The 16,765-nt window shown below is 39.5% G+C and overlaps 1 protein-coding gene across 8 annotated transcripts in view; it reads right to left on the bottom strand.

Annotated features, from left to right (window-relative positions):
- PHACTR2 (phosphatase and actin regulator 2) overlaps window positions 1–16,765 on the bottom strand; it is a 255,603-nt gene that overhangs the window by 22,058 nt on the left and 216,780 nt on the right. For all 8 annotated transcript variants that reach the window (XR_014147366.1, XM_081827428.1, XM_081827426.1 and 5 more), the window contains 3 exons: window positions 14,657–14,712; window positions 9,104–9,165; window positions 6,087–6,224 (listed from right to left, as the gene is read on the bottom strand). Coding sequence is in view for 7 of the 8 variants with exons in the window: in XM_081827428.1 (XP_081683554.1) it covers window positions 6,087–6,224; window positions 9,104–9,165; window positions 14,657–14,712 (256 nt within the window). In the remaining variant the exon portion in view is untranslated. The remainder of the gene's footprint in view (window positions 1–6,086; window positions 6,225–9,103; window positions 9,166–14,656; window positions 14,713–16,765) is intronic.

The raw sequence follows: 16,765 nt of genomic DNA, 5'->3' as shown, positions 1-16,765 counted from the left end.
AATGAATCATGGAACACTTCATCTAAAACTAATGATGTAATGTATGGGGATTAACATAAGAATAAAAAAAAAAAAAGTCCAGCAGAAAAATCTATTCTTTTTTTTTTTTTAAAGATTTATTTATTTATTTGAGAGAGCGAGAATGAGAGAGAGTACATGAGAGGGGGGAGGGTCAGAGGGAGAAGCAGGCTCCTCGCTGAGCAGGGAGCCCGATGCGGAACTCGATCCCGGGACTCCAGGATCATGACCTGAGCTGAAGGCAGTCGCTTAACCAACTGAGCCACCCAGGCGCCCGAAAAATCTATTCTTGTTTCAACACAAAGTTAAAAAGAAAAATCCTCTCCATTATAACTAGAGATGGATGAGTTTAACCTTTCAACGAGTTAGAAACTATTTCTAGGGTATGGAAAATTTAATCATTGAGACTCTCACTGCTTGCATACTTTGCACCTGCTGTGATCTTTACTCATTTCCCTGGCCACCCCCTACCTGCCTCTGTGAAGTTCAGCATTGGAATATCAAGCTAGCTGGGAATGGTGTGCATTTCTGCACAGAAATGGTGACTGAACAGGGTCAACTAGAAGTCACTAAATGAGAGGTGAGTGACCAAAAGCCCACAACTAGGGGAGGAGAATGGAAGAAAACTTGTAAACGGTGTACACTATTTCTTTTTTTTTTAAGATGTTTTTAAGTTTATTTTTTTTTAGTAATCTCTACATGCAGCATGGAGCTCGAACTCATGACCCCGAGCTCAAGAGCTGCATGCTCTTCTGACTGAGCCAGCCAGGTGCCCCTACACTATTTTTTACAAAACAACACACCAGGTGCCTTGACTAGGCCTTCTATTGAAAAACAATTAAAATGCTGAATATAACGTTTAAAAATTATTTTATTTAATTAATTTATTTATTTTTAAGATTTTATTTATTTGAGAGAGAGAGAATGAGTGAGAGAGAGTGCGCACATGAGAGAGGGGAGGGTCAGAGGGAGAAGCAGACTCCCTGCTCAGCAGGGAGCCCGATGCGGGACTCGATCCCGGGACTCCAGGATCATGACCTGAGCCGAAGGCAGTCACTTAACCAACTGAGCCACCCAGGCGTCCCTAAAAATTATTTTAAATGTACTGATCAGCCAGTAAGAAAGTAAAAAATACTTTGACATAAAAGAATAAATGAAGATGAAGCCCAGAGAAATGAAGTAAGCTGAGCACTGAGATTGGCTTTGACCTTGAGGGCATTTGCAATGTTAAATGCGGTGACTGTGAGCGGTCATTTTCATAACCTGGTGAGATACTGAAGACCAGTGAAGAAACCTGCCCAAGGTAGAAAGTCTAATGAATGACCCTCCCGCCTCAGGAAGGAGCTCTTACAGCACAGCCTCAGTGAAAGGTGCGCTAGAATGTCTGATCCCCATAGGACAGCACAGATGAGGTCATGCTGGTGCTTAGCAGGTGAGGCAGCATTAAATCTACCCTGAGGACATGAATCGGTAAGTAGCCCTCACATGGGTTTACAGCCTGAATTCATAGCACTAAGGTGGTCCAAAATAACTCATCTTTATATTAAAATAATATTAAATAAAACAGTCTTTATGACAGAAAGCATTTCTTGAATAGTCTCATAATAAATGCTTCATCAGGAAAATGTAATTATCCGAAACTTATATACATCTATTGACACAATCTCAGAATATAGAAAGCAAAACAGAATTATAAATAGAAGGAAAGATCCATATATGTAGTGGGAGAGGTAACATATCCCTCTCTTGGTATGGGACCAAACAGACAAAAAAAAACAGAAAAAGAAAAAAAGGGAAGGATACAGAAATGAGACTCACAAGCTTAAGTTTCAGACATATTTAAAATTCCATACCCCAGAACTAGAACGTACACTGTTTTCAAGGATATATGGGACATTTATCCCACATAAATCAAGATCTTTAGGGGTGGGACCCAGACCCAGGTGTTACCTTTCTTAAAGCACCCCCACCCTGCCCCATGAGAGCCACGTGCAGTTAAGGTTGGGAACCACTGACATACAGCATCATTCATAGCTTTCAGTGGTTGTATCAGAAAATAAGAAAGGAAGAAGGTTAATGATTTATTTTTTTTTAAGATTTTATTTATTCATCTGAGAGAGAGTGAAGTGGGGAGGGCAGAGGGAGAGGGAGAATCTGACTCCCTGCTGAGCGGGGAGCGTGATGCAGGGCTCAATCCCAGGATCCTTATATCTTCTAAAAACATCAGTTCTAGGTAAATTAACAACTTAAATGTGAAAAGCAAAACTATAAATGTTTTAGAACAGTATAGCAGCTGGAGTGCCTGGGTGGCCCACTTGCTAAGCATCTCCCTTTGGCTCAGGTTATGATCTCAGGGTCCTGGGATCCAGCCCTGCATCAGCTCTCTGCTCAGCCAGGAGTCTGCTTCTCCCTCCCCCACTCCCCCTGCTTGTGTTCCTTCTCTCGCTGTGTCTCTCCCTGTCAAATAAATAAATAAAATCTTGAAAAAAAAAACAAAAACAAAAAGTACAGCAGAATACATTTATGATTTTGGTATGGGAAGAATTTTTTCAAAGAAATCACAAGCCACAAAGAAAAGGTGGATAAATTCGCAACATTAAATTTAAAAAATCTCTTATGTCAAAAGATAACCGTATAAAGAGAATGAAATGTCATAAATTGGGAGATATATACATATCTTGCAATATATTATTAGAATATATGAAGAATTCCTATGAATCAATAAGAAATTGACAACCCAAAAGAAAACAGATGAAAGACAGGCACAGAAGTGGAACCTGAATGCCCAATAGGTATGAAAATATGCTCAACCTCATTAATAATTAATGAGAGGCAAAGTGTAAGTACAATGAAATGTTATTTCATAACCACTAGGTTGTCAAATAAAAAAACAAAACAAAAAGACTGACCATCACATGTTGGCAAGAATATTGGACTACCGGTAACCTTGGCTGTGGAAAGGTAAGCCAGAAACGATCATTTTGGAAGACTGTTGACGCTGCCTAGTTTCGCTGAATATCTCTACATTCCAGGACCCAGCAATTCCATCACAAGGAATATGTTATAAAAAGTCTTGGATCAGTGAACTTGAAGATGATACAGGAATCTTCATAGAATAGAGCTTGCACACCTAAAATCTGGAAACCAACTAAATAATTAACGATTGAATGGATAATTACTTTGTGACTTAAACATACAACGAAGTATTATATTCCAGTGAAAAAGAGTCACTATCACCTAGTCCATCAACCCAGATTCTTTTGTTACTTGAATGATGTAACACCCAGAAGAACTTTGTATGATTCCAATCCCTAGGATTCCAAAACTGGCAAAACCAAGAAATACATACATATTGTTTAGGGGTATATATAAGGTGGTTAAACTCTTGAAAAGAAACGGAATGATTAACACAAAAGTCGTGGTTATGGAAGGGAGGGAAAAGCAATTGGGGAGGAGCCCACAGGGCCCTGTTCAGGTACCAGTAATACTCAGGGATTAATAAAACAGGTATCTTCTTTTTATTATTTAAATGGTACATTTGTTTCATATATTCTCTATCACGTGATATAATTCACAACTGAAAAAATAAAATGCCAGAAGAATGTGTAAGACCTGAGATAGAGTTAGGGTTGAGAAAGAAATGTTATCCATTGTTAACACTCACTCTAAAGACTGCATCTGACCTAAAGCCTCGTGTTTCTTTGTGGGCATCAGATACCACACGAGGTCATAAGTGCAGTCTATTGCTGCTGAACAGTGAGGAGAAAGTGCAGGATGGAAGGCAGATAAAGCAGTGGAAACCACTCAGAATTAAGTGGGAGGCACTGATTGGTGGTGAGCTTGACACATGACCCGAGTTTCGGTCTTCTTCATCCCCTGGAGGCTGCCCTCAACCTGAGTGATTTTAACTGCCTTGGGAAGCCACCTCCGTCAGGGCACATACCTCAGCCTGTGCCCTCATCCCAACCTCAAGGGTCTCTGACTCGCCTTTTCTACATACACACGTTCTCCTGCTGCTCCATTGATTATGCCCTACTGTATCAGTTACCGACCTCTTCTAATATAGATTCAACCTTTCCCTTTCTTTTCGCTCCTTCTTCATGGCATAAAAGATTGCTCAGGTATTTCTTATGCATATAGAAGCTTGCAGCCTCCACAGTCATCACCCCTCATGTGACTTCCTCCTCCTATCACTTCTCCATCACAGCCAAGACTCTTGAGGTTGTATTTTATTCTCCTTGTCTCCACTAGTCAGGCTTCCACCCACCAGACTCCTAAAATGCCCCTCTTACCATGTTCCTAACCACTTGTGACCTGACCTTCTTCTTCCTAGGCTGTTGGGCTACATCTTCTCCTCTTTCCCCACCTCACAGACATTTCTTGCTCTGTTCTACCACCTTTTCGTCAATGTTGGGTCCCTTGGGTGCTATTCCCAGCCTCCTTCCCTCTATTCTCATTCCAAACATCCTTCCTTTATGATCTTTTTTCTCCCCAGTTTTCATTTCTTCTTCCCTAGTTTTCATTTCTTCCTAAGAGCAAATGATATTTATTTATTTATTTATTTATTTATTTATTTATTTATTTATTTAATTTGAGAGAGAGGGAGAGAGAATCTCAAGCAGACTCCCTGCTGAGCACAGAGCCAGACACAGGGCTCAATCTCACAACCCCAAGATCACCACCTGAGCCAAAATCAAGAGTCGGACGCTTAACCGTTGAGCCACCCAAGAGCCCTGAGCAAATGATTTCTGATCTGTAGCTCCACTATATGCTTGACATGCAGTAGGTGCTTTACAGTGTGAAATCTCTACTAAAATGCACAGCATGTAATTAAATACCTAGCTCTACCATTCAGACTGGATGTGGCAGGGCGCCTGGGTGGCTCAGTCGGTTGAGTGGCTGCCTTAGGCTTGGGTCATGATCCCAGGGTCCTGGGATCAGGTCCTGCATCAGGCTCCCTGCTTGGCGGGGAGCCTGCTTCTCCCTCTCCCTCTGTCTCCCAGCTTGTGCACTCACTCTCTCTCTGTCAAATAAATAAATAAAATCTTTAAAAAAAAAAAAAAGACTGGATGTGGCATGAGTTTATTCGATACCAAGTTTTGCATAGAGACAAAATTTAGAAATCATTATTTGGAAAAAAAAGAAAGAAAAAAAGAAATCATTATTTGGGATATTAGGAAAATCATAAAGTGAAGACTCTGAAAACAAAAGGTTGGCAAAATTCTTTGGCTTTGGAACCATATTATTCATAAAATTGTCTTTCTCCATGATGTGACCCATTATACATTTCAGTTTTTCTGAACTGTGAGCTACAATATAGATTAGGGGTTGGTAAACCATGGTCCACAGGGCAAATCTGGCCCACCATCTGTTTTGGTAAATAAAGTTTTATTGGAACACATATCCATCCATTCACTTACATACTGCCTATGGCTGTTTTCATACTCTTAACGGCAGAGCTGAGCTGTTGCAACAAAGACTGTACGGACCACAAGACCTAAAATATTTACTCTGGCCGTTTATAGAAAAAGTGTAATGGCCTTGATATAGATCAATACCTTTTACACTGTTAACATATCCTTTTATTTTATTTATTATTTTTCAAAATTTTTATTTTAAGTAGGCTCCATGCCCAACATGGGGCTTGAACTCATGACCCTGAGATCAAGAGTTGAATGTTCTACCAACTGAGCCAGCCAGGCACCCCTTAACATATCCCTTTAAAATGATAACTTGTATAAATTATATTTTCTAAGGGTAAGGATAAATCACGGCTGTGGGACCACCCCACCCTCAATCCAGGTATGAATGCAGGCAGGTTACACGGTAACTAAGAAAGAATTTTTCTGAGACTTAGCTGAAAGAACCTCATTGATATTACTAAATATATCACTTAAGTGGCTTAAATAAGAAAAGGCAGAAAATTGTTGAGCTATCTGGTACTATCTGGCCTCTTAGGATAACTGAATGTGTGTGTGTGGGGGGTGGTAAGTGGATACTGAAGCTTTGAGAAAAGCAATAAAATCATAAACAAATAAAATCATGGCTAAAACCATGAGGGCTCTTGCCTTGTCTGCAGGTGTTAACCTGGCCCAGGGCTTGTCTGCCCGGCGGTCGTAGTCGGGAGAATCGGTGACTTCTACATACTCATTAAACCGCAGGATCCTTCGAGCTTGTAACTCCGCCACTGTGGGTCTCAGACTGAGCTGCAGGGGGATAGGGAAAAAAAAGGACAAGTTCAGGAAACCATTTACAGTCTCATGGTGGCGAGTCTTCTATAGAGAACTTCAAAGTTATGGTTAAATAAGGTCACTTTCAGATATCCAAAAGAAAAAAAACGGTAGCAGCATCTTGGGAGTTTCTAATGAGAACCAGAAAGCAGTGTGCCCTAATTCTGAGACTATAAAAATCATCATTGTTAGATAGGTCACAGGCTTTGGCAGCCATCTGTGTTATGCTGTTTTCCCCACCTTGCCTGGCACTGTCATAAAGACACCTGTCACCTCCGACACAAGGAGCACGAAGCAGCACAGACACAAGAGCAATCCAGATAGAGGCTGGCTGGCTGGGAGACTGAAGCATCCAGACAAAAGCACTCTTAACTTTAGAAATGAGATCTCTGTTCCTATTATATTAAACCTTTACATTCAGAAACGCACAAAGTTATGACAAAGAAACAGTCCGGTGAAGGGTGTGCTTACAGCGGTCTTCTGTGAGAGACTAGGGACCCATGCCCAGATTTGACATTACCCTTGCTTGCAAAAGATGCTGTGCAGAAATCAGCAGGGGCACGGGAGAGTACATTCAGTGCACCAGAACTGCTTAAAATAGACTGAGACGGGGCGCCTGGGTGGCTCAGTTGGTTAAGTGACTGCCTTCAGCTCAGGTCATGATCCTGGAGTTCCTGGATCAAGTCCCGCATCGGGCTCCCTGCTCGGCAGGGAGTCTGCTTCTCCCTCTGACCCTAACCCCTCTCATGTGCTCTCTCTCATTCTCTCTCTCTCTCAAATAAATAAATAAAATCTTTAAAAAAAAAATAGGCTGAGACGATTAAGACACTTCTAATAACTTGGATTCCTCCTATGGTCTTTGTCAAATCCAAATTTATAGTTCTATTTAATCCACTCAGCCCCGTGTATTTGCTCTTCTTTCCGAAGCCCAGGAGGAAGAGATTCTTGGTTCTGAGAGACTAAAGAGTCCTGGCTCCTGGCTGACAGGCATCATCTACTCTCTTCTCCTGAGGTTCATGCTTTTGTGGCCTCTCTCGGTCTGAAGACGTCATAGACCCAGGCCTCTGTTGTACCCATGGGGTCCACTTCCAGTACCTTTTCTACCCATATCTGTACTGTGCATATAGCGGGACCATCCACTGTCTAAGTCGTCCTCTTTGGAGGGGTTCCTCATTTGCACAGATTCAATTTTTTTTTTTTAAAAATTAAGCACTAGGACACACAAAATGATGTTTTTGTGGTGAAAAAAAAAAATCCCCTTTCCTGCTGAGCCTCAGTTTCCTGCTGAGTAAAATCAGAGGCTGAACTAGGTCAATACTCAGGTCCTTCAAGGACTCTTAGAAGGCCTGGGTCTGCACTCTGAGCTCACTTGAGCTGGAGTATGGCAACCGTGGCTCCTTCTAGCTTCCTAAAGCCCTGGTAGGCAGTGGACAGAGGGAGGAATGATCTAAATGGTTCTCTTCTACTCTCTGTTGTTGTCCAGTCTCCACTGCTAGCTTCTTACTGCTTCTCTGGGGCAGCTGGGGCTAAGGAGGTAGAGAAACCAAGGCCTCTATGAAGTGCCCAAAAGGCAAGTGACCAGAGACCACATGGGTCAGAAATTCTTCCTCCCGTCTTGCCCTTTAGGACTGTGCTATTCATGCTATGGAACGTCCCGCACCTCTGGCAGAGAGCTCTGTAGAGTGGAGGCAAGTGGGGGTCAGGGGTCAGGGCGGGCTCTGTTGCCTCCTGGAGGGGCTCAACTGGATGGAGAAAAGATTATTATGTATGGCACGGGTGAGCCTGAAACAATGAGGAGGGGCTACTGCTTATCTGTAGCTGGTAACTTAACAGCCACTGAATGTTAGAAGAGCCATCTCTAGCTAGCAATTCAGTTTATAGAATCTTTTTCAGCTTGATCATTACTTGTCATTTAGGGTCTTCGGAAAAAAAAAAAAAAAAGAGAGATGAATTAAGGATCTTTTCCCTAAAAATCAAAACCAGAAACTCTCAAAATACAGTCTCCAACTTTTCCATGGGAACATTGTTTCTTCTCCCTGCCTTAGAATGCTTTGGCTGTGGACTCCCCAGCCAGCCCAGATAAATGTGGGTCAGGTCACACACTTCCCCGCAGATGTCATATTTTACTCATCCTGCCTTATCCAAGTGTGAAAGGTATATCTGAAGAATTACTGAATACAGATTTATAATGAAATATCATGAAATATAAACTCTGATAGTGCTTAATTTTTCCTGAGACTATTATTAACATGTCCAGAAAAGAGTGATGGCCCAGGTATCAGATTTATATTTTCACGAATGGGTGGATACAACTCTCTGAGTCTTGGAGGTAAGGCACTCGTCAATGTGGGTAGCACCGTGGTAGGCAGCTTGGGTGATCAAGTTCATGTAATAAATTACTGACCCAGCTCACATGGAATAGTGGCAGGTCTCCAATTTCATATTTACTGAATATTTCCAAGACTGCACAGAAAATGTGAGCATTTTTAAAAACTATATATTGAAATGCTAATAATGGTTATCTCTGAATAAAAGACATTTGTGTGATTTTTTCTTTTTTGTTCCTTTCTGCACTTAAAAATAATTCACATAGATTATATGTTATTTTCATAATCAGTAAATGTAATTTAAAACTTGATTGTTAGCTTTTCAAAATTAGCATAGCATGCAATTGTAAATATAAACATAACTCATCCTATACATTACATTGATTTTAAAATGTCTATGATTGGTTATTGGCTAATAGGAATAAGTATTCCTCAATGTTAGATTTAAAGGCAGACAGCTGATTTGCATTTAAATAATGAAGTAGATCTCAAAACACACATGCTCATTAACAGTCATAGTTTCATCACCTTTCTGCTGAGTCTGCGCTTAAGTTCCATTTTTGCTTCTTGTTCTTCTTCTTCATTCTTTTCTGTTTATTAATGGGGATGGGAGAGGAAAGGCATGAAGACTTAGTTACTATAAGTGATTTTATAATCAGAAAAGTAGATCAGGCCACAATTATTTGACTTCGTGACCAAACACTCCAACATCTTTAAAAAGTTGTCAAAAGGTTTTGCAGAAAGATCGATCATTAATTTATATACATATTACTTTTTCTCCTTATGGGATTGGTTTCTTTATTAATTGTAAGCCTTTTAGCTTCCTGACTTCATATTCCATTCTGAAAAAAATTACAGGAGTGCCCACACTCTGGTGAAAACCTTTCATTGCTGAACATCTCTTGGGCTTATAAGCACAATTCACCAGAATCCAGATAAACATTTATTTCTGGATCTGGCCTTCACATGAAAATCTGAGACATATCAAAAGAGCAAATTAGAACCATCTGATGCATGTCTGAGTTGATTTCCATTCAAATCCAACCAAAATACTTGATTTGTCTGCTTTGGTTTCCACAGAAGCAAAATGCAGTCATTTCTTTGGACCCTGCCTTCAAACCAGAATGTTCTGAATGGGGTTATTATGGTGTACTGTTGATGGGGATGATTTATTTTCTTGTGACTTTGACTTTCCAAAGTCTTCTGTTTCTCTAGTGCTCCACCAAATGGTACAATTTAATGGCCAATGTAATGAATGCTGTCCAATGGATGGGATGAAGAGAAACATGACCAGAAATTTTAAAGAAATAAACACCCCCTTCAGGTTTTAATGGTTGCTTATTTGATGAACTTCTGTTGCTTCCAGCAGCTCATCATTTGTTCAATAAGTGAGCACAGATTTTACTTCTTGGACACCAATGCTTACAAAAGATTATCTTTTATGGGCGCCTGGGTGGCTCAGTTGGTTAAGCAACTGCCTTCGGCTCAGGTCATGATCCCGGTCATGAGTCCTGGGATTAAGTCCCGCATCGGGCTCCCTGCTCGGCAGGGAGTCTGCTTTTCCCTCTGACCCTATCCCCTCTTGTGCTTTCTCTTTCTCTCAAATAAACAAATAAAAAAAATAAAATCTTAAAAAAAAAGATTATCTTTTAGAAGCTGCTGTTATGAATTCTGCTGAAGGACCATCACATGATATAAAGGCTCAGCCGAAAGGTTAAAAAAGAAAAGTTTCCTCTATGAAAAGGTAAATTTATTTTTAAAATTCAAATAGACTTCTTACCACTAAGATTGTTTTTATCACAAATAAAATATCAATATTCAATATTTGTACCAACTGTATTTGTTAACTGAACATGCTAAATTCTCTATTAATTTTCCTTATCTGGACAGGGAAAAGTTTCAACATTCTTCCAAAATACTAATTTTAATTCATAAGAAAGAAGATGATCTGTCTGGTTATTTAGACAAAGAATAAGCATAAACTGAAATCACTCTTCAAAAATAAGAAACAACCAGTGAGTACACTTTCAGTAAAGTGCCTGTGTGTCAAACAAATTTTGTTATAATTCAGGTTTCTTCCTATGAAAACACTGTAGGTTTTTCTAATTGCTTCACAAAATATATGTCCTTTGGTATTCTTAAAATACATCCTTAGGGTCAAATATTTACTTTACATGAGTTGGATAAGGCATGTAGGTTATAAATTATACATAATAGACAAGAGCCAAACCTGTGGTTCATGTGATTCAAACTAAGGCTTTACAAGGTCGCCTACGATGATATTCCTAATAAAAGGGAAAATAAAATCCTCAAAGCGTTTTAGTCAATTCCTCCTATACAGTGACTGTGCTGTATTTTTAAAGGTACTTTTCAAAGACAGAAAAGTGGGTATCAAATATGACTCAAAGCCAACAAATGCTTTAATTTTCACAAGGGGATATTCGATAATTTCATCTTATTAAGCATAGCGTGCACTGGGCGACAGCATGTTACCTATTCAAAAAAAAAGAAGGGCCAACTGCAGTTGAGGGAGTTCAATAAACAGGATTTTACCACTTGGGAATTCTTTTTAACATCAGGAGCTGACTTCCTTACATATTTCCATATTTGAAATTGTGCTTTTAAGGAAGTTCAAGAAAGTGAGAGGTGGAGGGAAGTCAGCACGACTGTTGTTCTGCATTTTTTTAAATACTTGTAAAATCTCTTACAAAGAATTAAGGTTAAATCTTAGTTTAAAAAATTCACTGAGTTTTTTAAATGTTTCCTTCGTTTACTTATTAGAGGGCCAATTATAAAGTAGGATGTAAACCTTTCTGGTCCCTTTAAACAGACTGGAGGGATATTCGTGAAGGAAATGACGTAGCTCATTGACAAATCTTGCCTTCAGTAACTCCTCAGAGCAGGGCTTGGTGGGGAGGAGGGGTATTCTAGAACAGCCACAGGAAGTGTTTGCCATCACACACAAACAATACATGTGGTTTAACAGCCGTGGGCACTGCAGGAAACCTGCCCGGCTAGCAAGTGTTGCCCACAGCATTTTATGGATGAGCTAAAAGGAGAAGACAGAAGAAAAGCACCAAAACATCAGCACCTGAAATATTACAGTCTTGAGTCATCCATCTGGATACACTAGGCTAAAAAAAGCCAACTATTTTTTTGTGGGTTTGTTTCTCTTTTTGCTGATTTAACATGTTTTTCTATAAGGGTGTTTTTAACAAATGAAAATGCATTTACGAATCTACTTTGAAATGCATCAAAAAATAACATGGATCGATGGAAAGACAGATATGTGATAAAGCAAGATGTTATAAAATGTAAAAAAAAAGATGTGATAAGTTGTTAATGGTAGAATATAAATAGTACATATATGGGTGTCTACTGTAAAATTCTTTCAACTTTTCTCTATATTTAAAAAATTTCATAATAAAATGTTGGGAAAAAATACACGCAGCACTCAATGACCTGATACATTTTTTCTCTATAGAATATAGAGATGGAATTACAGTCACAACTAAATAGATCTGTAACTTCTATCCCTGTGCTATAAAAGGTATTCCATGAACATCTCTTTTCCTGATAGGCAAACGTTGACCTTTCAAGCACCAAAACTTACCTTCTACTTTTAACAATATTAAAGAATCGGTTCTAAAAAGTACAACTAAATGTAACTTTATATGTTCTTCTAAAAAGCCTCAATTCCGGGCGCCTGGGTGGCTCAGTTGGTTAGGCGACTGCCTTCGGCTCAGGTCATGATCCTGGAGTCCCGGGATCGAGTGCCGCATCAGGCTCCCTGCTCAGCGAGGAGCCTGCTTCTCCCTCTGACCCTCCCCCCTCTCATGTACTCTCTCTCATTCTCGCTCTCTCAAATAAATAAATAAAATCTTTAAAAAAAAAAAATAAAAAAAAAATAAAAAGCCTCAATTCCATAAAATAGGAAAGCGATGGGGTAAGGTGGATAGTGGGAATGAAATACTAAAAGATAAAATGTGTCCTGTGGTCTCCAGTGAAAGTGATCAACACTGACTGCCACCTGGCTCATGTTTATTAAACTAATGATGAGCTCAGAGTTGACAACTGCTGAATGAAGTTATGCTGTGAATGAGTTCCCTGGTCTGTCAAGACAAGACGACCTAGTTAAAATAAGTGTCCTTAAAAAAAAAAACACACCATGTCACACACAGACTTTTCTTTAAAGAGTCAGTCATATTGCTTTTGAACAAAAGCCGGAGATGAAATACACAAACAAAAAAGAGCAATCTATGCGGAAGAACCCAGAGGCAAACAGAGGCTGAATAAAGTATTGTAAGCTATGCCGCGCTGAGTTCCCTGGGATTGCTCAGTGGAATGCTCTGGATGACCTCCACCAGTTCTCTTTTCTGCTTCCCTTGGCTATACAATATTATGTCAGGAGATCATAAGCCAGTTATCAGCCTCTCCAGACTGGAAATGTGTCTTTTGTTTCCAGAATAAGCATAGTTAGATAAACTAAGAAGGAAGTAAGAAAAGGGCTGGAGTCAAATCTTAAGTTGACTTTGGCGTTTCCCTCTTCCCTGAACCTCCAGGAAAATGGGGCATAGAAGCCAAGACAGCACTTAAGATCAACGTGTGATAAATTTTTACATCTATGAAACAGTTCCTCAAATAACCAAACACCAGTGTGGTTTGGCACTATTTGTCTCTCAGAGGCAGGAAAGAATTACCCAGAATCTGGTCTTCCTTTTTTTTCTAGGTATTGCATTAGGTATCCAATAAGACATAATCTTTGTGTGTTAGGAGCTTATGGTCTGCACTTGAGCTTACCTAAAATTTAATTCAACAAATATTTTCCAGGAACCTATTGTCAAAAGCCATGAGCTTTTTTGGTTTTGTGTTGTTGTCAAAATTAGATGCTGCTTTCATCCTTCCTCAGAACACTAAAACCCAACTTTCTTTTCTTTTCTCGTCATGACTTTTTCCATCTCCATACTGGCTCTTCTACCCACTGATGGTCACTTCAGTCCTTCTTTGGGTTCTATTCCAGTTTTTGGTCACAAAGAGCCAGACAAGAACATTCCAAGGAAAGAATCCCATAGACCGGCAATTCTCCTGGTTGGGTTGTCTTAGTAAGAGCAACTATAGTATAAACATGCCATTAAAATCTTTTGTTCCTTTGGGAAAGAAAACAACTCAGATTGAAGAGTGGGGATCATCCAGACAAGCCAATTTGACTCTAAAAGCCTGACTGAGAAAAATTTCCCACATGCCATATTGTATCCGGAGCTCTGCCCATCCATGCTCTTTGATATTTTATACAATAAAAAGCTCTTTTGAAACCAAGTTAATAATATATAAAACTGCAGCTAGGCTCAATTTAAAAATATCCATTACTTAACTCACTGTGGTTGGTAACCACATTGATATACTATATAACGTCAAACCGCATCTATTAGTTTTATAGCTTTAACATACGAACTCCAATGAAGTTCTACTGGACTAGGAAGTAAGAAGTAAAGTCAAAGAAAACAGAGGGGAAAATAGAATGGGAAAATAAAGTAGGAAAATGAATGGAGAACTCCTTAAGTGCTGAGAAATTATAAATAACTCAAGAGGGAAACAGAGTTATCACAACAAAGGAAAATGAAAAGGACTCAAAAATTTCTTTCACCATAATTCTGTTTTAAATTGAGTCATTTGTTAAACCTGGCAACAAACTGTATTATTAATAATAATATAGGAATGTTTGATTTATTTCCTTGTGGATTCTCTGGCCTTTTCTTTGACATTTATTTGCAAGCAGACTAGAGCATTTTCTTCTATTTAATATCTGGGTAAAAGAATACATGGAATATATTTCATCTCTCTTAAAAACAACTGTCACAATCGTGACTCTGGTCTGGGGGATACCAGGCTCAAAGCCATAAAACAAAATATGAACTTGAAGAAATTGTTTTTTAAATTCTATAAAAATGTGATCTAAATGGGCCATTTCAATCATTTGTGAATAACAAATATATTAAGGTTTCTTACTGATAAATAGATTGCCTCTAAAGGGAGCTTGTTAATGGTTACATGAGGAATCATTGTAGAATATAAGATACTCACGTTTTAGGATATTTCTTTGCTCTAATTCTTCAGTCGTGGGCCTCTGGCTAAGTCTCCTATGATGACAAAAAGGATATACCGCAGGTTACAAACAAGGCCTCCTTGGTGGGAGATGCAAAATAAAATAACAAAGACACAAAGCTTTATTTTTTTTCCTGTTTTGAGAGACACAAATCCATTTTAAACCTACAAAATAGGTTACCATCCTTTCTGTTAGTTTGGAGACTAAAGATTGTGGTTGAGACCGCTACCTACTCCCCATTATCCATTCTTCCATCTTCCTTTTAGACCTAGAACCTCCTGAGATCTAGCTGTGGCTCCCAACTACAGACTTCTGCCTCCCCAGCAGCAAGGTGTGGCCATGTGATCGAGTCCCTGCGATGGGATGTGAGCAGAGTGGTATTTGTAACATTTGCTTTTTACCCTTAAAATGACTGAGTGTGCCTTCCCTTTTCTCTTTCCTTCCCCCACAGGCTAGAACTTAAACATGGTCACGTAAGCCAGCTTGGATCATGCAGATGAGAATATCCACGGAGCAACAGGACAGAATCTGGGTGCCCGGCTGACTGCAAGGAATAGAGCTCCCCACCCACCCTGGACAGCCCACCTACCTCTGGACTGTTATGTGAAAAGGAAATAAACACATGAAAGTGTCTTATTTGGACCACTGCACTTTTTGGTCTCTGTTAGAACAGTTTCCCTGTCTCCTAATTAATACACAGATCATTAGAATCTATGAAAGTTTTCTGCTTGAGAGTTCATACCAACTCAAAAGATGCTTGGTCTACACTGCACAGAGTTTCAAGTGAAATATTGCTTTTGAGGGGCGGTTGGATGGCTCAGTCATTAAGCGTCTGCCTGCGGCTCAGGTCATGATCCCAGGGTCCTGGGATCGAGCCCTGCATCGGGCTCCCTGCTCAGTGGGAAGCCTGCTTCTCCCTCTCCGACTCCCTGTGTTTGTGTTCCCTCTCTCGCTGTGTCTCTCTCTGTCAAATAAATAAATAAACTCTTAAAAAAAAAAAAGAAAACAAAAGCCAGGCTCATTTGCGATTAGTAGCTAACTATTTGTACACAAACGCTGAATGACCTAACAACCCTTTATAACTTTGTTCTTGGTCTTGCTTATAGTATTAATTTGCTGTTAATCACAGATTTGTTGTAAAATTCCTTCTGGATGTAGGAGGAGTTTGTGCAAAGTAAACATATATATGAAGGTAATCTTAATATAAGATACTATCAATTCTAATGTTATGCCTGTGGCAGAAATGGAGTGAAGAACTGAAATCAATGGTATTTTAAATACCTCATTAAAATTTTTGTTAAAGCTTAATCTTCGTCAGAGCCACTTTGAAAGTAACTTACATAACTGAGCCTACAGAAGAACCCAGGGAGCTACGATGAGGTGCCACCCACGTACCCATGTATCCTGTTACGTATCTACACCGTATCCTCCACCAAAGACATCCTCCTCCTTTTGCTGATGGAGTTTCCTCCTTCAGGAATGCCCTCCTCTCTTTCTCCACCTACTGAAATCTTACAAATGACTAAAATAGTAACCTGCAGGTGGGCATTTGACCTGTCCCGCGAGTGAGTTTTAAACTCCCGGTTGTCTGCCCTACGCGGTGGTCACACACAGATCACACAGCTGTGAGAGCACTTACAACACAAGTAATAATAAAAATAAGGCAATCATCATAGTTCTCATTAGGTCATACTTTTAAAGTCCCAGGCACTGCGCAAGGTGCTTAATTTACATTATCATGGCTCCTCAAAATAGTTCGGCAAGGGAGTAGCCAGTTCCCATTTTACAAACGAGGAAATGAGAGATTAATTCACTTGCCTGAGATAAAGTACTAGCGTGTTAGACTACAGCCTCATTCCTAGTTCTCTTGACCTACATGCTTGTGCTTTTCATTGACCTCACCATGCAGTATGTCTTTCTGTCTCTTCCACTACACATAGAGTCCCCCAAGGTAGGGACTATGGGTGATTTATCTTTGAATGACAGTGACTAGATGTACAGTGTTTGTAGAAAAACAATTCTGTAAAATTTACATATTTTGAACACTAAAATCTCTACTCAAATAAAATTTTTTATGGATATGGTTT

This window comes from Leptonychotes weddellii, chromosome 8 (assembly GCF_054177405.1).
Source record: "Leptonychotes weddellii isolate Sample4059 chromosome 8, ASM5417740v2, whole genome shotgun sequence".
In the NCBI taxonomy this organism is placed as follows: domain Eukaryota; kingdom Metazoa; phylum Chordata; class Mammalia; order Carnivora; family Phocidae; genus Leptonychotes; species Leptonychotes weddellii.
This window is presented reverse-complemented; position numbering and strand designations above follow the sequence as displayed.